Source organism: Parasteatoda tepidariorum, chromosome 2 (genome assembly GCF_043381705.1).
Source record: "Parasteatoda tepidariorum isolate YZ-2023 chromosome 2, CAS_Ptep_4.0, whole genome shotgun sequence".
In the NCBI taxonomy this organism is placed as follows: domain Eukaryota; kingdom Metazoa; phylum Arthropoda; class Arachnida; order Araneae; family Theridiidae; genus Parasteatoda; species Parasteatoda tepidariorum.
In genome coordinates this window covers 99184718-99210302 of record NC_092205.1, presented here as the reverse complement: position 1 = coordinate 99210302, position 25585 = coordinate 99184718, and the positions used below count along the sequence as shown (strand labels likewise).

The 25585-nt window shown below is 30.3% G+C and overlaps 1 protein-coding gene across 1 annotated transcript; it reads left to right on the top strand.

Annotated features, from left to right (window-relative positions):
- Nucleotides 1-24705: 24705 nt before the first annotated feature.
- Nucleotides 24706-25585, top strand: LOC139425095 (uncharacterized; the record flags this gene model as incomplete). Its single annotated transcript, XM_071178149.1, is given in 1 exon segment — nt 24706-25585. A coding segment is annotated over 1 exon segment (512 nt), but the record flags the coding sequence as incomplete, so codon positions are not given.

Sequence of the window (25585 nt, the reverse complement as noted above, 5' to 3'; positions counted from 1 at the left end):
ACTGTTGAGAAAGGCATAAAAATTAGAATTTAAAGAACAAATTAAACAAAATGGTTTAGAATAACAAACTGACTCATGAAACGTAAAAGAGCATTTCTAAATACTTTATGTTTAAATAAGCTAATTTTTTTTCCATTCAAAATGATTTCAAACAAGGGTGTTAAATTCTCCAGGAAAGGTAGTCTCCTAGCAGTAGTGAAGTAGTGACAACATTTCGAAAGTAGTTCGTAGACACTACATTAAAAAAATAATTGTAGTTAAAGTTAACTGCATTTGTAATAAACTAGTTGTAGTTTACTACAAAAATAATGTAGTTATACTGACTACTGCTCATGGATCTAACCTGATTCAGATTAGAAGAATAAGAAGAAAATGAAATATCAACGAAGATGTACAAAATTTTTAAATTGCATTGTTTTGAAAAGTTATACATTGTCTTTTTAAATTTTCGAACGCATGAGGCAGGGTGAAGTGCACCCTACTTTTCGAAATAAAATCTATAATTGAGATTTTCTTAAAAATATATTTTATTTTTATATATACCTTTTTCATTTTAAATAATTTCTTTGTATAGTTTGAAAGAATTGACTAAACACTAAACACTAAATTAACACTAAATTAACACTAAACATACTTAAACCGGTCAAATGACCGTTTAAGAACTTTTGCATCAAAAATGCGCTTATCGTCTTATCGTTTTTGAACATGGCTTCATGACTTTTTCGAACAATTATGTACAGTTAATATTAGATTTTTTTTGGGTATTTTGTTTGTTTCGAATAATACTTGTCTTGTACCTATTTCTACCACAACCGGTCATTTGACCGGGAGAACAATTTATTGCTTTAAAAGGCCATCGGATCAGAAATGGCGATGTAATGCGTGTTCAACGTATTGCATTCGATGAGTTGCATGCAATTGTTAATTCGANAATAATTGTAGTTACAGTTAACTGCATTTGTAATAAACTAGTTGTAGTTTACTACAAAAATAATGTAGTTATACTGACTACTGCTCATGGATCTAACCTGATTCAGATTAGAAGAATAAGAAGAAAATGAAATATCAACGTAGATGTACAAAATTTTTAAATTACATTGTTTTGAAAAGTTATACATACTTTGTCTTTTTAAATTTTCGAATGCCTGAGGCAGGGTGAAGTGCACCCTACTTTTCGAAATAAAATCTATAATTGAGATTTTCTTAAAAATATATTTTTATATATACCTTTTTTATTTTAAATAATTTCTTTGTATAGTTTGAAAGAATTGACTAAACAATAAACACTAAATTAACACTAAATTAACACTAAATTAACACTAAACATACTTAAACCGGTCAAATTACCGTTTAAGAACTTTTGCATCGAAAATGCGCTTATCGTCTTATCGTTTTTGAACATGGCTTCATGACTTCTTCGAACAATTATGTACAGTTAATATTCGATTTTTTTTTCTTTTGGTATTTTGTATGTTTCGAATAATACTTGTCTTGTACCTACTTCTACCACAACCGGTCATTTGACCGGGAGAACAATTTATTGCGTTATAAGGTCATCGGATCAGAAATGACGATGCAATGCTTGTTCACGTATAGCATTCGATGAGTTGCAGATTTCTGCAAAGACTGTTAGTTCAATCAGAATAACTGTGAATTCGAATTTCAAGAAAGAACCTAAAATTTTAGATTGGCATTTTTGTGTCAGAAAAAGTGACAAAAATTTAAATGTTTTAGTAAGTAGCTTATATTTCATTTTGATAGCTTTATTTCATTTCTAACTAACTGTTAGTTTTTACCCAGAAAAATGGCGAAACCATCACGACAGTACAAGTTCTTAAAAGAAATAATATTAATTATAAGAACAATTATAAAAATAATTAAGAATAATAGAAATAATAATAATTAGTAGAAATATGTTTGCGGAAAATGTACAATGCAAACACCCTGTATATGTAAAAAATGCGTTAAGCAATGATTCTTATTCGTTGTGTTGTAATACATAAAAATTGGCAATATACAATTTTATTTAATTACAATAAAGTTTTTTAGTTTATTTCCTTCCTAACATTCATATTTCATACATTCAATAAGTGTTGGTATGTTTAGTGTTAAACATATATGGAATGAAAAATTATAGTTCTGAACATTATTTTTTGCATCATGCATTTTTAAAAGTGAAGCAAAAATTATTTAAAGCCAACTTAACTTAGTGATAACAACACTTCAATCGCCAAAGAAATCAATCGTTATTGAAGTGTTTAATATTGCAAATGACGGAAGAGGAACAGAAGGAAAAATTCGAGGAGATCACGATGTTTCTCGCTTGAACGTGACACCTGTCACGTGATGATCTCTACCATCAATTTTCCATCAATAGATTGAAGAACTTTCAGGGCATACGGCATTACATCTTATCAAACTACTAAAAATAGGAAAAGTACAAACTGCTAAAAATATACTTACGATAGGGTGTTGGAATATTTTTCAAATAATTATTGAACATTAGGTTTATTTTACAACTAAACAAAGTATGGTGCTTAACTTTATTTAGCTTTATTGAGAAAAAAAATTGATTTGGAGTATATTGAGTTAGTAGGATGATCTTGAAGTACTTTCAATGCGCAAGATAAATGTATTCATTATCATGGAACATTTAGCTAAAATTTATTTAATATTTTAATTTAAACTCTTATATAACAGAATTAAAATTTATGAAGACGTATTAAATATAGCGCATTAAAACCATGAAATCAGTTGTTTTGTTCAAATATTCAGGAAAATTATCACACATGGAATCTGGTTAAAAACCTCAAAAAACTAGAATGATTTTTCACAAAATCATATTTTATGTGGTGTTTAAATATAGTCAAACCCCGCTATAGTGAACCTTCAAGGGACCGAAATTTTGGTTCACTATAGCCGAAACTTCACTCTATCAGTACTGCGAACAATTTTAACTAATTTTTCTGAACCGCTCCCTTTTATGACACATTATTTAAATAAATGATCAATAAAAAGAAATACAAAAATGATTAAAAATCAATATGTAGTAACAAAAAATGTGTTAACTTTTATTTTTNTTTAACTAATTTTTCTGAACCGCTCCCTTTTATGACACATTATTTAAATAAATGATCAATAAAAAGAAATACAAAAATGATTAAAAATCAATATGTAGTCACAAAAATTGTGTTAACTTTTATTTTTTATGACTCCTCGTCTTGCGTACGAAAAAGTTAGGGGTGACCTTTATTTAGAGGGAAAAAGTAAAGGAAATGAAGGAAAAAAATCAGTTGAAGACAGAAAAATAGTTCAGAATAACCAATTTCCTCTCCTATTTTGGTTCACTATATCCACAAAAAATATTTTATGAGTATAGTAAAGCACGGGAGCTAGCATTTCGTTCACTATATCCGGGAGTTCACAATAAACCGTGTTCACTATAGCGGGGTTTGACTGTAGCATATTTTAACATATAATTTTATAAAAATATGCAAAGGTATGCATATCTGATTATGATTAATGCTAATATATAATTGACATTAACTTAAATTATAAATCAGTTTTTTTTAACAAAGTTTTTAATTTCATTTTATTTGAGAACTCTCATATTCACAAGAAACTGGGAAATAAACGTACTAATTTTTTTTTATGTATCAAAGGAATAATCTGCTTTTCAAAAATTTTTTTTTAAGAACTGTTTCATATTACCTTGAATCCTGTATTACTTTGTATTGTTATATAAAGGATCGATATTGTTCTAAGGTTTTCATTAAAGTAACCGTAGTGTTCATTAAAGTAACTTAACATCAGCAGATTTTTCATTTCGATACATGATAAATATATTCCATATATGATATATATTCTATGTATCATATATATTCCACATATATATTCCATAAGTGATAATTTTATCTAAACCATCAAAATTTGACGCTTGACAAAAACTTGCCAGCTCTAGCTTAGACTGGATTGATTTTTTTTCTTCTTAGATTTTATTCTTCTGAATGGGAGATTTAAGAAAGTTGAAGCATTGATCAATTCTTATTTGTTAAAAAAGTTCTATAACTAGCTTACGTTTTCTACCCATTGGCGAAATGGGCGCTGTTATGGGTTTGATGGCTTGCGCACCTTATTTGGACGTCATCACATTTTTCAACTATGTTTAAGAGTAATAGTAAACAGTGTGCATGCGTCGTCATTGCATGCGTTGTTATGGCGACCGCTGCTGTTTGATAATTTTTTTAGAATTCTTTTTTTCACTTTTAATTTTGTTATGCATTAAGTTGGTGAGTTTATTTTTGAGATATGGGATCCCATAAATACTTCTGTTGAGTTGTGAATAAAAGAGAATTTCATCATTTGAACGTTATTTTTGTTTTTATTGTTTTAATTAAGAATCGAAAATTCTAACCTACAGTTCAAACTGGAAAAAAAAATTTAGACAATTAGACATAGAATTTTTTTTAAACAATCAGTTATTTAGGATTCGGTTTTAAATAAAACTATAAAAATTGGTTCAACATTTTAAGAACTTTTTTTCGAATTTGTTCATTTAACCTTCAACTTTCGATTGCAAATATTTAATTAGGGGAAATTATCAAATACTTGTAACTTTTTTATTTGTTTAAATCTCTTTTATTTCCTCTAAAAAATTAAGTGCATCGAAAATACGTTCTCATCCATTGAAATGACTGACAGCTAACTTACATAATAACTAACTTAAATATTACATCTACGTGATTTTAAAATACGTAATTTCTGCTAATGTTCAGCTGTAGCCATCTTCATAAGTCCTGCATTTTCATTGCATCCACTGACGAAACCCGCGAAGATCTGTTCCCATCAAATTCGAAAAATTAGTTTCGTTAGAAGCGCTTTTCTTTTCAAAACTAACGTTATAAGTAGTCGCCAGGAATCGCTACAAACTATTGTTTTTATGTATCGCACAACTCCCTACACTGCATTTTGTTAAAATACTAGTACACTATACTGCAAAATACGAAAAAAAGTGTCCCACATTGGACTGATCGAAAAGACACGGTTCCCAGTAGAACACCGAAATCAAGCATCACTGTCTGCGGTCAGTTAGCTGGTGGATGACTACTTTGATTCAGGGCTAAAGAGAATAGAAGGGCTAGTTCACTCCGCTCTTAGAGCTGAAGCTACGATTTCCCTCCTCATGACGTCACTGTGTCCACAGATCTCGGAGATCGCAAGCAAAGATATGATAACTTTGCATCTTTCTCTTTGTAAAAATAAGTTAGACTTTTTCTGGTTATTAGCCTTCAAACTTTACGTAATTAACACATTATTTCCGTTCATAAACATAGTTCAAAAAAAACTTTCTTGGTTATTATATTAAAAAAATACCATTTTAAACTTATAAAAATGTTTTGCTAGTTGGTGAAAATGACACGATAAATACTTTATTTTAAAAAGTTCAGTTTTAACTTTAACTATTAAGAAAAATGAAGGCATATATCGACACTTTTTTTATCTACATATTCTTTTATAAAGATAAGTTAAGTTAAATTTAGAATCCCTGATTTTAAAATATGTCGTTAATAGCAATTTGTTCATACTTAATCATTAGGAAACATCAACCTTAAACGCTAATTACTGAAACAAAATAATAATTTAGGTTCATAATGACATTAGAAATTTTACAATTGTTTATAGACATTTAAATTTACGATGATATAATTTATAGATATTTAAATTGAAGAGAATATAATTTTTAAAAAAAATCATAAATATTTAGAATAACTACATTAAAAAATATGTTATGAAATTAGGAGAATTTCAACTATATACTATATATTTTATTTATACTTTTTATTTACATTTTAATTTTCTTTGACTTAATCCATTTTTTATTACCTGCCTTTCTTTTTGAAGTAACGAGTCGGTTTCTATTTAGAAAATGAATTTTTATAAAAGTTCTTAACGAAAGAATAAACGTATTGCTGTTTTATATTAACTGTGTCATTTCGGAATCCATTCTTTACATAGTTGTTCATTTACGTTAGGGAACATGCGGAAAATTATATTTTTTTCTTTTGTTTTTCTATCAGAATTTTTGCAAGTTGCAATCGCGCAAACTGGCATTTTGATAATAGTTTTAAATTCTTGTAAATTCACTGCAAAAACTGAGGAAAGTCATTATAGAAAATAACAAATGTCTTAGAATATCTCGCAAAAAGAAATGCTCCAATATTAGTTAGAGATAGTAAGGCCGAACGCTCCGCTCTTGAAGTAAAAGTGCGAGCTTTGCGCCAAAGTGACGTCACTAGAGAAAATCGGAGGATTGGCGCGGCGAGAGTTTCTTCAAAGGAGTGAACCAGCCCTTCTACTTTCTTTAGCCCTGACTTTGATTAGCCTCCGTACGGACCGAGGGTGCGCAGTATCGGTTCTCGTTAAACTGTTTTAGCGCAAAGTGCTCAACGTCGTGAGCAGGTCGTTGGGCTATGAACGCTGGAGAGCCATCCCCTCTGCGGATGATCAAAATTGCGATGGCATGTCATCCTCAGAGATGTTTCCCAGATCGTCGCCAATAGCCCCCTGTGCAGCTTTAGTGCGACGTAAATAAAGTACCTACCTATGAAAAAAAAATAGCGACTACAGTAGATTTACTACTTGTAGCGCGCTACTTCTGACATTCTTATTCTTCTGCACAGTGAGTGTTTAGTTTCCATTTTGTAGCTCTTAAGATGAATGTCAGAATGTAGAAGTAACGCTGAAAATAGGTTGAAAATTTTTCTTGCTCAGGTGAATAGTGCGCAAAATAAATGACGGGCCACCCTGAATAACTTTTGATCTAATGATCTGATCATCACGCTCTAGGACTCAATCTTAGGTGACCTCAAATATGCTAGTTAGAGTCATGATAGCTCAGAGAATAGAGCTCTGGGTTTGAATTTCAGCGATGGTTGGTCGATACGAATTCCGCATCCGGCTTGCACCAACCACAGTGCTGACGTGAAATATTCTCAGTAGTAGATGGATCCTCGGTTCTAGTCCCCTTGCCGTAACCGTGGGAGAACTCGTGGTCATCTTCTCCAAGCATCGGAAATGCGGGTTGGTCCCATCAAAAGTCCTCCACGAAAGCGATCCAGGAGTTCCCTTGTTTTCTGGATTGGGATCAAAATGACAAAACTACGGAGTTGAACATTAGTAGTCGTTGACCCAAAAATTGGGTCGGCTGTTCAACGACGGCTATAAAATTAAAATATGCTAATTGATTAGAGTAGACGATATTTTAAGTTGCGAAATTAGACACAAAAATGTACTTTCTCTGAATAAACAAACCTTTTTTTTTTTGTTGACGGATTCGGAATTCTGACCCCCCAGAGATGTAAGGGGGTAGCCGCAATCTGGAAAATAGGGTCCCAATAGTTTGGTCAGGAGAGCGCTTCAGTGTTTGAACCGTTTATTTCGCTGTAATTAATTTCGTATTTAATGTTGATTTCGTTTATTGCGTATTTAGCTATATCTCGAACTTTTTAAGCGAATCTAGAAATTTTTGCAAACGATTATTAAATTCGTTTATCCAAAGAGAATTCTATTTAAAAAATAACTTTCAGTAAATATAGATTTTTTTCTTAGTTTATTAAAGAATGATCGTAAAAAATTTTGAGCTGTAAGGTACATAATTTTTTGCATCATTTTCAAGAATATAATTTTACAAGGTAAAATACAAAATTTGAGCAAAATCGGTTGAATAGTTTCTGAGAAATTGAATTTCCAAGAAATCAGTTATTATAATTACCAAAAGTTTTTTTTTTTTTTGATGGGTGGAATTACCTTTGGATAAACAAATTTCATAATTATGTGCAAAAAGTTTTTAATTCGCTCAAGAAGTACTCGAGATATAGCGAATAACGCAAAAACCAAAATTAAAATTAAAGGGACAAACTTCGGAGCACTTTCCTGACCAAATTATTGGGACTATATTTTCTAGATTGCGGCTAACCCCTATATTTTGAGGGTCGAAAATCTGAATCCGTCGAAAAAATTTTATGTTTATTCAAAGAAAGTACGTTTCTGAGTCTGATTTCGTAGTCCGATGCGCTTGTAATTTAACTGTGGTTCCTTACTTAGAATTACATTCCTTATTAGAACTTTACATTTTCCCAGAATTATAATTCAATTGGCCATTTCTGAACTCTCACAAATAAAGATAACCATGAAAAAAATTCTTTTTGCAATTTTATGTCACCTGAAAACGAAAACTTTTGAATTTCATGTCACCTGAAAACAATAATTTTTTGATGGAACTAATCCGCATTTGAGTTGCACGGAGAGGAAATCATGACGGGGAATTTAACCCTTATTCCGATTACCACTGACGATATTTTGTGTTATCACTGTAATCGATGCGAATCGGACGCAAAATTTGAATTGACCAGTCATCGCTGGGATTCGAGCATGGTTTACCTCTTTGACAGGCGAGCGTTCCATACCCTGAGCCACTACGACTCTAAACTATAGTTTTGATCAGATGCTTTGAAGAATATATATTACCCCTCCCAGATATATTCACCAGATTAAAATAAAAGGGCCAAAAGATTTTAAAGTATAGTTCGTTCACCAGGATTAAGCACTGCCAATGCATCATAGTAAGAGAAAACCAGAGATAATTCATTTTCATAATTATTGAAAAAAATTATTAAAAATTATTTTACACTTATTTTTCTTCAAAAATCAGCGTGCTGTATGCAATATGAATAGCTTCCACTGTACGTCGCATTTTTTATTAGGTTTATTGTTTTTGACCCATGGAATACTTAATTGATAAATTGAAAAAAGTCTCATGTTGGAATATTAGTTTCAGTGACTGAATACTTTTTAAATATCTTCTATTCGAGATTTAAGAAAAACAACAAAAAAAGACATGTTTTAGTAAATCAAACCACACAATTTTTCATTTCATTTTAAGAAGAATATTTTATTTCAAAAAAAAAAAAAGTGTAATTTGAAATGAGACGTGTGGCGAAGGTTTCTTTTTCCTGTTGGAAAGAGTGGATGGTCGAGACTGCGTTCTGAAACGCATTAGAGCCATTAATGGAATGCTCCGTCACTCTGGTCACGTAGCCTAAAGTGGTCACTTTATCCCAAAAAGGCTCACCCGATAGGGGGAAGAGGGAAGTGCCGGTGACGTCACATTAAAGAAGCACACGTACAAAAATGATACAAGGGGAATAAAATGTCCCTCCCCCCATAATACACACTTAGAGACGAAAATAACTTATTTCCTTCCTTGTTTTACATGTTGCACACGCATCCTAACAGGTTGCGTCCGGTATTGCTATCGTGATTCCTGGAATTTTATAGTGACAAAGAGAAAAGCCAGGTATTGCATGCGAAGGTTACGTCAAAAATATAAAGAGAAAAAAATGCTGGCACTGTCTGCCCTTTTTTTTCATAATTCTGTATTGGTCGTGATAATGCAACTAAACACTTGTAATTAGGCTGTTGCTGGCGAATTTTTTTTTCCTTCGCCATAGCGAATGACAGTCTGGAACTGCGGAAGAAGCAAATTTAAACTCGCCGTAGTTTAAGTATTTGTGAAGTGTTGCAAAAAAGTAACAGTTTTAATGTAAAACAAAACTAAAACAAATTAAGAGCTATAAAATTACTTCTTACAGAAAGTAACTATGTATTAATGCTTTTAAAGAATTTCTTTTGAAGTTGTTTTGATTTTTTTTTTATCGTTTAACACACTTGAATGAGTAAGACGTCAAAAAAAAAGTTTTTGCAGTTTAAAAATGAACAGGTTTATGTATTCAATAAGAGGATACATAAGTCTGTATTAAATCTAGGTTTCTTTCTAGAAAAACAAAGTTCTTAATCTACAAAACTCTTGTCCGGCCAATCTTGACATACGCTTCTGAAGCTTGGACAGTGACAAAACTGGAGGAAAATTATATCGCAATATTTGAGAGAAAGATTTTGAAGTGCATACTTGGTGGTGTAAGTGAAAACAATAACTGGAGAAGGAGATTTAACTTTAAACGGTGCAAGATTTATAAACAACCCGATATTATTAAGTACATAAAAATAAATAGAAAGACTTGGATGGCCCACGTGATTCGAATGAGTGACGGCAATAGAATACAATAAAAAAGATACTACTTTTTAGACCAACTGGAACAAGAAAGCGGGGAAGGTTGAGATGAGCTGAATCAATGGAGTCTGATTTTCCTACAATTAATGAAAAGAATTGGAGATCGAAGATAAATTGAAAGTCGTTATAGAGAAATCTTCAGTGGAAGGCATTGGCCCACATTGGGCTGTGTGTCTAACTATGATGATAATGTATTCAATAAACGCATTCACTATTACATATTTCAAACTGAAAAACATTTGCTCTTTAGGAATTGATTAAACATTACTTGTGAAAGTCTTAGTACGCATACAATTATTTATAGTTTTAAAGAGAAATTTTTATATAATGTGGATACACCTACGAGGTCATCAAATTAAATTATTGAAAGATTTGAGACTCTTGGTTAAAATTCTTGAGTTATTGATGGTAATAGCAGATCTTCAGAAGTTAGAATTCTCAAGTAGGAAAAAAGAAGTACACGTAAATGATGAATTACTATAGAAAAATTTTTATAAATGTAAAAAGGAGTAACGCTAAATGTAAAATAAATCTTTTTGACTAGTAATGAAGCAGAAAAATGTCGACAATTTTTTAGTCTTGTCTTTTCGGTTCATGTTTGAAATTGACTTCTTTCATCTTTTTTGACCAGTGTTGACGCATTGTCAAGTCTGCAAGATGCTGCATGGTTTTGGCAGCACTGGCCTAATCTTAGACAGTACCCGACACAAAGTCACAGAAATGTAACAAATGGATAATAATTAGGAAGAAACCATAACAAAATTCTGAAAGTGATAACAAATGTGCTTCTGCAATATCGCGATCGAAATGTTATTAAAAAATGCTTACAAAAAAAAAAAAAATTCTGTGACATCCCTCTTGAAATATTTTATAACAATAACAATTCCGCACTACTAGTTTTCTCTGCGCAAGTGCAATGCGTGACCTCGGTATATTGTGTATAAACTCGTATTTGTAAAATCGTACTCGTGTGACATGCATGACACTGTATATTTTTTACTGCGTCTTGCTAAGACTTATGGAAGAAAAAAAAACTTAGCATTGAGAAAACTATTAAATTATTAAGAAGTTTACCTTCAGTAAATATTTTTAAGTAATAATAATGGCCATTTCTTATTATATTTTATAATATTCAGTAATATTACTTAAGTTAGTTAAACTACAATATTCAACAATCTTTAAAAATTACAGCACAAAAAGTACTTATAAAAATAATTTTTGCGCTATCATGTGAAGAGACTTAATCTCTTACATTTAAGCACGTTTAAATTAAGCACGTTTTTAAATAAAGACCGTCCGGAAGTGACGTCACACACCCCCTTCCTTCTGTCAGATAGTCACACCCTCCTTGTCACATGACATGCTTTATTATATAAACGTACGATAGAAGCTCAAAAACAAAACACATGTTATAGATCATATTGCAAATTTCATTTTTCGGAAACGTGAGAGCATAGCAATTATAATATTTAAATCTGCATTTTTTTAAATAAAAAAGAAGAAAAACATAACGTTTAATTTACTTATTTTCAATATTTTGATATTAATAAAAATTTGAAATATCTCACTTGATAACTCTCCATCTTTTAGCAAAGTAATATAATTTCACAGGCGTAACATCATTTATGAGCAGCTCCTTAGGTTTATCTCAAAATTTCAAATAGTAACCAACCAGCATGAAAACGGGGAATTCCCCTTTTTAGCCGCTACTGGACCTACTACCCAATTGAGACCCAAGTTTTCGATGCGTGCACGCAAGTGTTAATTACTTTTCCCATAAATGCTTGCATATTTTTTTAAATGCGTTGTGTGCAACGAAATTTGAAAATTGTTTAAATATTTTTTTTTTAACCATCGTAGAACAGCCGATCCAATTATGTGTTTACGACTACTAATGTTTAACTCTGTAGTCTTTAAATTTTGAACCCAATCCAGAAGACAAGGGAACTCTTGGATTAAGTATTGGGAGAAATTGGCCTTTGTGGAGGACTTTTCGATGGAACTCACCCGCATTTGAGTTATAAGGAGAGGAAAATCACGAATATCTTCCACGGTTAACCTGACGTTAAGGGTAGGCTAACTCATGATTCGTCTACCACTGAGGATATTTTACGTCATCACTGTGGTCAGTGCGGAATTCTAATCGACCAGCCATCGATGGGATTCGAACCTGATCACTCCATTGGGAGGCGAGTGCTCTATCCCCTGAGCTACCATGGCTCGATAAAATATTATGTTAAGCATTGGTTTCAGTACTATTAAGAAACACCCTAGTGATACGAGCCCGTGACATAAAATGGAGTTAATAAACTCACGCTCAACGCAGTACCCTGAGTACAAAATAAGTATAAGTTTTTGTATATGTATTTTTCGTTAGTAAAATGAAATGAGTTAATCACTTAGATAAACATTTAAAAAATTTAAAATAGTTGAATTTAATTTTAGTGTAATGTACAATCGGTACAGATTGTTATTAAATACAAGAGCAGATAAATTATTCCATAAAAGTTTAACTAAAGTTGAATTTTTTTAAATTTAATATTGCATAATTGCGAAAGCATCTCCACAGTTTGACCGAGCTCTATTTTATTTAAAGTTGATGCACATCCGTTGCACTTAAACAATTCAAAAGTAAAACTTACTGACATATAAATAACGAAAATGTGTTCTATGTATTTTTAATTTATAAATGTTGCAACTAAGCTCACCTTGAATTCTGCTATGTAATCAAAAAAATAAATAAAAAATAAAATGAGCTAAGAAAATTTTAAAGTAAAAGTAAATTATTTTATTTTTGTAAGTTGTGTATATTTTAATGAATGGAATACTTTTAATTTGTTGCATAATAAAATACACTTATGATTGCTGAACCTGCAAAAAAGTGTCACTTTAACGTTTATACTGAAGTTATGACTAGTAAAGTTTTCTTTTCAACAGGAAGTAGTTCTTAAACGAACGAATAATGAGCTTAGTCATTTTATTTATTCATTTTTAGAAGATTGCATTTAATTAAAAAAAAAAGTATGTGCAAAAGTTTTGTTAATTGGTTATTTTTAAAGTTTTATACACGATAGACTCACTCTTCATTATGGAAAGATATTTTTATTTTTTTTATAATATATATTGATTATTGATTTTATTTTTCTATAAAAAAATATAGATGTTTTAAAATTTGGTTTCTTAAGTTTTCTATCGAATGTTAAGTATTCATCTGTTAAGTTCTATCGAAATGAACTTTTTTTTTTGAGGAATATGAATTTTTGTTATCATAATCGGGGAGTGGTAACTGCTATATGGAAAATATGATCCCTCTAACTACAGTTTGAAGAGAGGTCGTTAGTTAGGGCTCTTTTAATGTTCTCTTTACACTTTTTATGTTTTTATTCATAGGTCGGAAACTTAATTTGCATTTCAGATGGATTTGGCCCTCACTTATGGAACTTACTCATCTAAAGATAGTTTCTTAGAAAAAATAATTCTTACAAATTATTTTATTTATTAAAAGTTGAAATTTTTTTCATTGTAAATCTTAGATTTTTGTATCATTTTAAACTATGTAATTTTAAATGACAAAATACAAAACTTGAGCAAATCGATCGAAAATTTTTAGAGGAGTTTATGATTAGTTTTTTTTCTTCAAATTTTATAAATTTGTTTTTTATTCAACATAACGTTTAAATTTCATTAAAAATGGGTTTAGAGAGCAATTCAAAAACATTTACCCCACTTATAGAACTCGTATATACCCAAACATATTTTTATTAACTAGTGGGCTGCGCCCCTTGCTCGCTAACGCTCGCCAACCCCCGAAAATTGCCACGCAATGTTATATGTTTTGCTTCGCAAACCAAGCTCTCTTCGCTCGCTACTAACTTAGGTACATTGCAAATGCACAAAATTCTAAGAATTCAAAACATTCAAATCCATGTAACAACTTTTTTTAAAAAATAAATTAGTAAATACTAAGTCATTAAAATAAATTTGAATTCAAATAAATGACATGTAATTCGTTAAACCTATTAGAAATGTGCTATAGTATAAAATCTTAAGATAAAATTTCTAAAACTGATATCTCTTTAAAAAGGTTAAAATTTTGGCTATAATTAAGTCTATTAAAAATTGAAATAAGTGAATTTCAAGGGAAAAACCTGCATAAGCAAATAAATTCTAGTAAAACAAATAAATTCGTGATATAAATCAAATATCGTCAAATAAATTCGTAATATATAAATTCGTGAAAAAAAGAGCTTTCGACAAAATACTAAAATAGAGATCTATCGACAAAGACTACTCACTTCTGCCTAGCTTATGCTCTCTCTGGTTATTTCAGTTTTCGTTTTTAAAAGCGCTATATGTTGAGCCATCTTAGCTAGATTTGGCATGTGACATTTTTAGCGGCAATCATGGGTCGATTTTCTAGCGTTGCCATTCGGGGAGTTGTAATGAGGCTTTTTTTGTCGCCGTGTAAGAGAAATATAATTTTGAATCGCGAAGCAAAAAACTTTTAAAGCTTTTTAAATTATGTCATTTTAAATGACATTTAATTTATTTATTAAAAGTCGAAATTTTTTTTACTTGTTACAGATTTTTACACTTTCTTTAACTTCGTAATTTTAATTGACAAAATACCAAATTAGAGCAATTCAGTCCAAAATATTTTGGACTGATATTTGGACTTATAACAAGTTTTTTTTTAATTTTTTAAAATTTTTTATAAATTTATGTATTTTGGTTCAAATTTTGGATTTTATCCAATAAATCAAATTAAATAATAATAATTCAATTAAATCAATTTTCTTTAAAAAAAATAAATCGTTTTGATGTCTAATGTGGCTATAACCAAGAAAATTTTTTTTAATGGTAAATAGGAAAACAATAAATGTTAGTAAACGACCGATGAAGCCCCATTTAATAAATGAATATGGAGAAGAAAATTGAATAAACAGTTTTTACCCACCTGTGCGAGGGATGTTCGCCTTCTTTAAATTGATTTCTTTCTCGCTGGACATAATGTCCAGCATTATCTTCAAGTCCATGAAGGGGGTTGAGGTGAGCGATGGAAAAAACACGCATCCATAGAAGCATCCGGTCAATTTCCTGGTGATGGTATAATAGAAATAAAATATATATATATAAAAAAAACGTAAAAAAAGGGATAAGGAATAAAAAAAAAAAACTAGGCATGAAAGTATCGAAGTAGAAGAAAGGGGGAGGGGGAGACAATCATCCAACTTCCGCCATCATTTTTCATCAGGCACATTGTGGCTCCCGTTTTCCTGCTGTTCCGGCGCCTAACCACGTTTCTTCCTCTCATCTCTTTCTTCACTATAATGGTGAATGAATTGGTCCCTGCAAAAGACCCTGATTCACCCATATATACATATATAGTTTTTTTTCTTCTTTCTTCATTTGTTTATTTATTATCGCGTAGAGTGACATGTTTGAGGATGCGGTTCTGTTTCTTATGTCAGATGATAATGTAAAACCAAAAACTTGAGTAGGAATGTTTGTGTTTTTCTTAATGAAATACATCGCGAGTGAAACAAAATAGGCATTGGAACTAAAATGTAATATTTTTACTCAAATTTTAAATTCCTGAAGGATTTTTTTTAGTCTGTATAATCATATTTTGTTTTGCAATTAGGAAAAAAAAAATCTGATTTATTTTGTTTAAATCTGATTTTTTTGATTAAAATCGGATTTTTTAGCAATGATTCTTTTAAAACTTAAGTTTGTAATTAAATTTTCTGTACTAAAAATTCATATCTAATAATTTATTTTCAGAGATACATTATACATATGCATATGTGTATATTTGTATACATAAAGATATGTATAAATATAGATATGCATATGTACAGATATGTACATATATAAATATGTATACATGTAGATATGTATATGTATATCTATGCATGTATATATACATATAGATATGTATACATGTAGATATGTATATATATGCATGTATATATATGTATATATCTATGTATAGTCTAGCAGTAGACTGATCGTTAAGACCCGCTTCTCAGCAGATCACCGAAGTCAAGCATCATGTGTATGTATATATGTGTGTATATATATGTATATATATGTGTATATATATGTGTGTATATATGTGTGTATATATATAGATATATATATATGTGTGTAGATATATATGCATGTGTATATGTATGTAACTAAGAAAAACAGTACAAAATTTAAAATATCTCTTATTTTAATGCTTTGCAAACTTTTTAACCAAGGATTTCTTTTTAAAAAAATGACCCATCTGATTTAAATCAATGATTTATTTTAAAGGAAAAATCTGTTCTAATCGCGAATTAAATCGTCTGACCTAAATATATCGTCTGACCAATAAAAAAAAGTATATAATTCTTCACTGAGATATTTTGTCCACATTTAATATTACATTTTAAAAAGTAACAATCAAAATCATAAATTTTAATACAATAAGTTTAAAAAGTTCAGTTTCTCATGATTAAATAAAGTATGAAAGTACAGGTACAAAGCAGAAAAATTAGAATACAGGAGAGAGTTGTACCCTGGGCAAATTTAACTTTTATTTTTTAGTACAGATTGTAATTATTCGAATAGCTTCTAACAATTACATTTTGTGAATGAATTCAGTTATCTCTTTAAAGCAAGAAAAATCGGTCCAAGTTACAACATAGAGTTGTATAGATCTCATCATGTTAGCTTATTTAAAATTATTTTCTTTACAACTCTTCATTAAATTTGGATATTTATGCCAGAAAACATTTTTTCATGCTTTGTATAAGCTAAAGCAAATCGAGTAAACAAAATTTAAAAGAGTACAAGAAAGTTAAGTTTTTTATAGTTGCTGCTTTTAATAAAAGAACGATTTTTATGTTTGTTTTATATTTATATGGGATATTAAAATCTTTATAAACCTACTATTAGAACAAATCATTTTTAAATGATATTTATGTTATACTAATTTCTGTAAATAAAATAAACTTCTAAATTAATTATGTATATTTAAACTATTGTTCCCGTTGATGATTTTCTACCATTTCTTCAATCTTAGTTTTTGTTTTTAATAATTAAAAATTTAAATACGAACTATAGAATCAAACTGTATTTATGTCCCAACAATTATCTTAATTACTGGATTATTTTTAGAATGCAAATATACATGTTTTTTTGTCTTTATTTAAAAATGATAATATTAAGAAATTAAAACCGTTGTTGGACTTTATATGTCGATGTTTTATTTTTTAATTTTTAAAATTATTCGATATAGCATCAAGACTATTATTGGAATTTCATGCAGATAGTTTTGTTTTTAATTGATAAAAATGATCATATAACATTATTTCTAAATTTTTTAAAGTTTAAATGCAGTTGTTTTTAATCGATTGAGTGAAACTCTTTTAATAGCAAAAATAATAATGTAACAGTGGAACGTCTTTTGAATTATTTTGCAAAAGCTGTTGTCTTTTTTTAAGGTCGTTTTACTTTATAACCGGCACAAAATAGATGATCCATTTTTGGGTTTACGGCTATAAGAGTTCGACTCTTTAGCTGTGTAATTTTACCTCATTCAGAAAGGAACTCCTGGATCAGGCTTCAAGACAAATTAGGCTTCTTTTAGAACACTTATGTTTTTNGAATTGACCAGTCATCGCTGAGATTCTAGCATGGTTTACCTCTTTGATAGGCGAGGGCTCCATACCCTGAGCCACTACGGCTCTAAACGGTAGTATTGATCAGATGCTTTAAAAAAACATATATTAATCCCCTGGATATACTCACATTAAGCCGGGATAGCCTGGTTGGTAGGGCATTGGGCCAAGAGTTCGTAGGTTCGATCCCTGCCTGCCGAAGACTCCCAGTGTAGTAAATGGTGACTGATGCGCACTAAAACTGTTGAGTCAGAAAATCTTCCATGTTCCCATAACAAATCAATACCTCTGGGGGTACTGATCCAGGAGTTTCCTTATCTTCTGAATTGGTTCAAAATTGCAAGGCTACGGAGTTGAACATTGGTAGTCGTAAACCCAAAAAATTAGGTCTTCTGTTCAACGACGGATATAAGATAAAATATAAGATATACTCACCAGATTAAAATAAAAGAGTCCAGATATTTTGAAGATTTTGCTTTACTAAAAGCAAATCACGACAGAAAGTTTTTTTTCCCCTCATGAAATTAGCTGAAGAGCAAAAATCTTTTTGTACATGATTAGTAATAACTAATGACAATTGAAAGCTTTTGGAGGCAGTTTGATTGTTCCTGACAATTTGTGAATTCAGCATTCCTTCTGATTTTTCCGCAATGAAAAACATTCTTAGTTTCCGATCCAGATAGAACATACCATGAAAGCTGTAAGACAGCCGTTATAATTTATTTTTTGGTATTTTCCGTATATCTCCAACACTTTCCTTTTGGTTCACTTAACGCTGTCCAAATATTTTAGAGATTCATATAACAAGTGCTGCAATCTTTAGTTTGATGTGTCATAAAACTGCATCATTCAAATTTGTTATTAAACCCACTCAACAGTGTTTTTTTCCCCTTAACACCCTGCCTGGAGTGAAAGTCTTTTTCAAATTTCGTAAAAACTAAAGTAGTTTTGGTAGCCTAAAATATTTTTGAGATATTAAAGTAATTTTTTTTTTGCATTAAAATGATTTTTAAGTCTTAAAATTACCTTGAGTTTTAAAAATTTCTCATCTTCTGCAATTTCCCCCCTCCCCTCAAATTTTTTCACTTCGGATTTTTATCGTATTTGAAGAGGCATTTTTCCTTTTTCAAGAAACAATAAGAATCGATGCGTTTTTATCGTTAGAACTAAATTTGTGGTGGGTCCCCGTTCTCGTAATTATTCTTAGACCATATTTATTCATAATATTATCGTATAATTTTGTTTAATACTTTTGGCGTGTTATTCTTGATTTAAATAAATAAAAAAAAACGAGGTGTTTAGATCCGGAATGAATATTTTTCCAAACCTTAACGGGACAGGAAGTATTGGGTGAAAATTCAAGCCTGTAAATATTTTCTAAGGAAAAAATTTTACTTAATTTCTTTTTAAAAATTAAATAGTTATGGTTAAGAGACAAATAATCTTTTATTTTCAGTTTTTTCCAATATATTTTACAATGTAATTTTTATTTTTGCGCAGAGCGTCAGAAGAAAATTTCGTTGTTATTTCATAACTACAGTATACTCTCGATATTTCGAACTTCGATATCTCGAAATCCTTAAAAAAATTCGTCAACTTTTTCCTAAAACTTTTCTTCCTAGCTTACATATCCACATAATGCTAATTTGACTTACTATATCGAAGAGTTTTTCGTCAAAACCTTGTTAGGTGGAATACTTTTCGAAATTAAAAATGAATTTTTTCGGAAAAATCACCGCAAACCGCCACTCTACATTACTGCGTCCCAAGAAAAAATGCTGCCCTAAATATTAAAACTTTTCTTAAAATGCTCAGAGAACATGGAAAACGATGACTTGGCAGCTATTTTTCATATAGAAAAATTGATTGATGAGCGATTTCAAAAACGATGGCCACGATGATAAATTTTTTTGAAATAAACTCTATTAATGTTAGTTCATTGTAAACTAATTCTTTTATATTTAATGTATATTTTTCTGTTGCTTTTAAAAATAACATTTTCATCGCTGCATTTAGACCTATTGTCAACTATTATGCAAATATCTTTATTAGTATTTTTTCTGATATTTCATGACTCAACGTTTCGGAATATTATTTAAGATATTTTTTTTTATTTACTTTTTAGAACATATTTGGTTCTGAGCCTGTTGTCTCAAAAGCTCTCTATCTCGAACTTATTTTAGAGTCCCTTCAACTTCAAGATATCGAAAGTATACTGTATTTACTTATTTCTAACTCGGACAGTAAAGCATAGAATTTTATAAGGAAAATTCAACAATGAAATGGCTTAAAAAATACACAAATTTCTGTTAAAAAAGATGATATATACCAGGGGTCTGTTTAGAAGAAATTTGGGTCCGTTAACGGACCCTTCACAAAATATCTTTTCATAAAAGCCGACCATTCACAAAATATTTTAACTTAAAAACGGATCCTTCACAAAATGATTTTTCTTTTAATCGGACCCTTCACAAATTTGTTTATCTTCATTATTATTTTGTTAATCGAATAAACCCTTTCCAGGGCAGAAAACAAGAAAGATGGATGTAAACGAATTAAGTTTTGTCTTCGGCAGACGATTCTTCCATTATTCGTCCGAAATGAATATTCTGCGTTCAGCAGTATAGGCTAAATACCAAATATTTGTATGTTGCATCTCTACTTTAAAAGCAGCAATTGCTTTTTATTTTCTAAAATTTTATTTTTTTAATTATAATTTTACAGTGTTGAGCATAATCTTGTATGTCTTTACAATTTAAAAACTCATTGAAAAAGTTTTTTTTACTCGCAATAACGGACCCTATTTGCACAAATTCATAAAAGCGGACCCTGGTTGAAAGAATGTGAGTAATTTTTTCACAATTTCACGAAAAACGGACCTTTCACAAAATGTCTGGACAGACGCCTGTATACACTATAGCTGGCCAATAACGCACCAAGTTTTATGGTTCTGTCCTTTCTGAAGGAATGAAAGCCCGCACCTATTTCCGCAAATCTTAGTCTTTATAAATTTTCGTTAAAAGTTAATACACAAAACAATTTTCGAATGATTTTATCGCGAACTTCCAAACTTTTATTCAAATTTTGAACGATAATATTTTCTTATTTAGTTGCAAAAAGGGAAAATGTTTTTCTCTTAGAAAATGCTACAGTTTCAATGCATAGCTGACCGTATCGTTTAAAATCACTAAGTGTTATAGACTACTAACAAGAGGGAATAAAAATATAAATTATTCAAAATTAATTTATCTGATTTTAGAAGTTTTGATAAAATATTTTTAAAATATATATATTTTTTACATACACAATTTAAAGATATAAGAAAGAAGAGTAATATTTACCGTGTTGATAGCTTTTAAACCTTTCTTTCATCCCTTGCCATACATGTATGGCAAGATTTTACCATAGGCGAAATCACATTGGAATATCCTATGTCATTTTGTTATATGGCAAATATTTGCCATAAAACTAAGGTGTGCTGTAGCTTATGAAGAAATTTTTCCATATACTATGGTACACCTTTACCATACAGTTGCGACAACATTTCTCCATTGATATTTTACCATAGTTATACATCAAAAAATAATTACCATTTAATTACAAGAATCTTTTGCACCTCTCTGGATATGAAAAATGAAAACTTATGATTGTAGAATAAGCATATATCCCAGCTTGGCTTGAAAACTTCTGCCAAGCTAAGCTTTTTTATTAGTATTGATGAACTTCCCCTGTTTTCATAGGAATATATACTTGCATAAAACCTTTTCAATACTGTTCTTCAGATAAAATTTTAACGATTAGTAGTTCGGCTTTATAATGTAATATTAGTCTTTTTTTTTTAGTTCCCTACTGACACCTTTATTAAGACCCTAAAGTCCTCTCCTCACCCCCAAAATGTTAAAAGCCCATCTGGTGAAAATACTTGTTAAATCGAGTTTTGCTCTGAATACTGTCTGAAAACATTTGTGGGAAAAAGGCAATGAAACTTGTTTTATTGGGAAGTTTTATTGGACACCAAATAAAAGGGTTCATCTTGTCTCCCCTGCTCTAGGGAGGGAAAGAACAAAGCAGAACTGATTACTGGAAAAATTCCAAAAAAGTATTAAAAGTACTGAAATTAATAATACCTAATTGACTATGGTATTTAGATCATATCGTAAGCACAATTCGGGTGCATATTTGAGTTACTATTTTCTGATTAACTGTTTTCTGATTTCATTATTTATGATTAAAAAAAATTAAAATTCGTCAAATGACTGAGGAAAAATAAGATTTTCTTCTTTTCGAATTTCAATATTAATGCTCATGTGTGATCGGTCCATAACCGGTCAATTGACCGTTTAGGAACTTTTACATCGAAAATGCGCTTATCGTTTTTGCACATTTGACTACATGACTTTTTCTAAACATTATAAGCAGTTAATATTCTATTATTATTATTGTATTTCGTTTGTTTCGAATAATACTTGTCGTGTACTTATTTCTACCACAACCGGTCATTTGACCGGGAGAACAATTTATTGCTTCACAAGGTTACCAGATCAGATATTATGGGGTGAGGGTTGCTCAAAGTTTTGCATTCGATGAGTTGCACATTTCTGCTAAGACTGTTGCGTAGTTAATTCAATCAGAATAACTATGAATTCAAATTTCAAGAAAGTACCTAAAATTTTAGATTGGCATTTTTGAGTAAGAAAAAGTGGCAAAAACTAAATGTTTTGGTAAGTAGCTTATATTTTATTTTGATTGCGTTACTCCATTTCTAACTGTTAGTTTTACCCAGAAAAATGTCGAAACAATCAATACAGTATAAGTTCTTAGAAGAAATAATATTAATTATAAGAATTATAATTCTTATATGTTCTTATAATTATAAGAATTATAGAAGTAATTAGAAGAAATATGTTTGCGTAAAATGTACAATGGAACCACCCTGTATATGTAAACTATGTGTTGAGCAAGGAATTAAAAATTCTTATTCTTTGTGTTTGTAATACATAAATAATGGCAATAAACAATTTTGTTTAATTATAATAAAGTTTTTTTAAGTTTATTTCCTTCTTAACACCCATATTTCGTACATTCAATGAAGAAACATAAAGTCCGGATATTTGACCGGCTACGGTAGAAATAGGTATAGATTAAGTGTTGGTATGTTTAGTGTTAATGATGTAAGTCAATTGCCAAAGAAAAAAAAGAAGTTTTAAATAGGCTAAAGTTATTTATCGCATTTTTTCGTTGAAATCAAAAATAATAACTTGTTGTTGGGACACTTTTCGGGGTATGTGCCAATGAGATGGACGCCCTCCTGTTGCCACATAAGTGAAATGAAGTAAAGGGTAAGGGGGAAAAAAGAAAGAAAGAAAAAAATGTTTGTTTGGCAGGACTCCAAACTGATATCGAACGACATCCTTTTCCCCCTCAGTACTCCTTTCGGGATAAAAAGGGGATATTGTATGAAAAAAAGGGGCTAAAAAGAAAAACAAAGCCCGACCCCATTTTTTTTTTATCTTTACTTCCTCTGCTGTCAAAAAGATCTAAATACAAAAACGTATTGAATGGAAGCGCCCGTGAAAATGACCTCTTTCTTTTTACCAACTTTATGGAACATTTTTTTGGGTTATAGAAGATATATAACTTGGAAGTATATTTTTTCTAAATAAATTATAGAATTTCTTCTTTGCAAATGGAATGGACTAATAGTTTGTTCACTTGCGAATTTCATGATTAAAATATTATTTCTGTTAGTTTGCTTTTAAATTTCAAGAACAGAAACTTAAGAGTTAAAAAAAAGGAAATAAGTTTTTAACTACTTCTGTGTTTATGATTAAATATATTCCCGTACTTATAATTTTGGTTCAGAATCCGAGCAAAGCATTCATGATCTGAAATTGCTATATGAAATATTCTTAATCTCACTCAAATCATTGCGTATACATTGGGATAATTTCTCGTTCTATATTTTAACACTTCATTAAAAGTTCCAGCAAGTTATTTGTTTTGGAACTGAAGAGAATAGTCGAAGGTTCAAAAGAAATATTTTTGAAACAATTGAGATCCCTTGGGGAAATGTTTGATTTTTTATTTAACTTCACAGTCTTGACATATTTTGCCATTTTGGAGATATCGACAGATGCGGTTGCAGTTCTATTTGGTTGCTTTCGAATCTTTTAACAAGATTGAACTATCACAGTAAAAGAAAATAGTAAGACAGTTCTATATATTCGTATTTTTATTCGTGCCCTGTTATCTTTTACCTCTTTTGAAGCAATGAGTGTAAATTTTTAACCATCATACTTTCTCTTTTTTTTTTTTTCATTTTAACTCAGAAGTAAATTTTAATTTTGACTTTTAGTGGCATGTTTTAAAATCTAATTGGAAAATTCCTTAACATAATAAAAGCTTTCAAGTTTATATCTATATACAGCTACAGTTGTGAGTTCTTTAATCAGTGTTGCCAGGTCCCGATAACCGTTTACCCATAGATGGCGTTGTAAAATCCCCTAAAAATATTGAAAAAACCCCAAAATTTTTAACTTAATGTAAAAGTATTAAAAAATAGTACATAAGTTAAATAATATATAGAAAACGTTGCTTCAATACTTTTTAATATTTCATTATCAACAAATTAATCTTTTTTTTTTTCATTTCAATCGTTACCAATCCGTATCGTATATTATGGATATTTTTTTCAATACTTTTTGACTCGCACCTTTTTTCATAAATATTTTATTATCAACGATATATTTTATTATCAGTCTTTTTAATATTTTAATTCTAACATTATGCCTAAATTTCGGATAAAATATCCAACATATTTTCGTCAATACTTTCTGATTTATATATGTTTTCGCTGTTAAACATTTTGGACAGGGTTGGCAGGTTTTTGACATGTGACAGTTTTTGACAGTTTAAACCATGGTGTATCCGCACGGATTTGTAGCGCCACCTAGTGTAACTTGTAACACAGAGAGAAAAAGAGTGTGTGTGGAAGGAGAGCTGTAACGAGCTACAAAAAAGCTCTCTTCCAAATAATAATAAATAAATATTGTGAATTTACAGTCCGCTTATTTTCTGTTTATTGAGCGAGTTCATATTTACCTGAGCGTCGACAAGAGTGGTCCGCTCACCAGGAGAAAAAATCAGCAAAATTAAAACAATTAACGAAAAGAGTTTCGTTTTGAGTTCTAAGAGATAACCATTGTGGACAGTGTTACGAGAAAACTGTGGATTCGTGCCTTCCCATTCAAAGTAGGATTGTTTTGATTTTTTATAAAATACTTTAATTTACAATGTTTAAGAATTGTAAAAAAGATGATTTAAGGCTTATTGCCAGTGAACTAGATCTAGAGATTAGTGATGATATGACTGTGGTAAACTTAATTGATATAATTAAAAGTTGTGAAAAATATAAAACTGACTCTGAAACTGTTAGTGATCTAGTAAGTTTAATAGTAGAAGAGCGCAAGTCTGAAGAATCAAAACAATTAAAGTTAGAGAATATAAAGCTCGAGAGAGCAAAAACTGAACTAGAAATTGCACGTATTCGTGCTGAGCCAAAGGAGGTCGAGAGAACAAAAACTGAATTAGAAATTGCACGCATTCGTTCTGAGCCAAAAGAGAATAATATAGAGCTAATTGAATCTAATAATTCCCTAGATTCTTTGATTAAGAGCATTAGAACATTGACCATTAAAGTGCCGAGTAAACCCGAAAATTGGGGATTCTTCTTTACATCGTTAGAACGAGCATTTATAGTTAAGTGTGTGCCAGATAAATATAAATCAGAGATTCTTCTTAATCT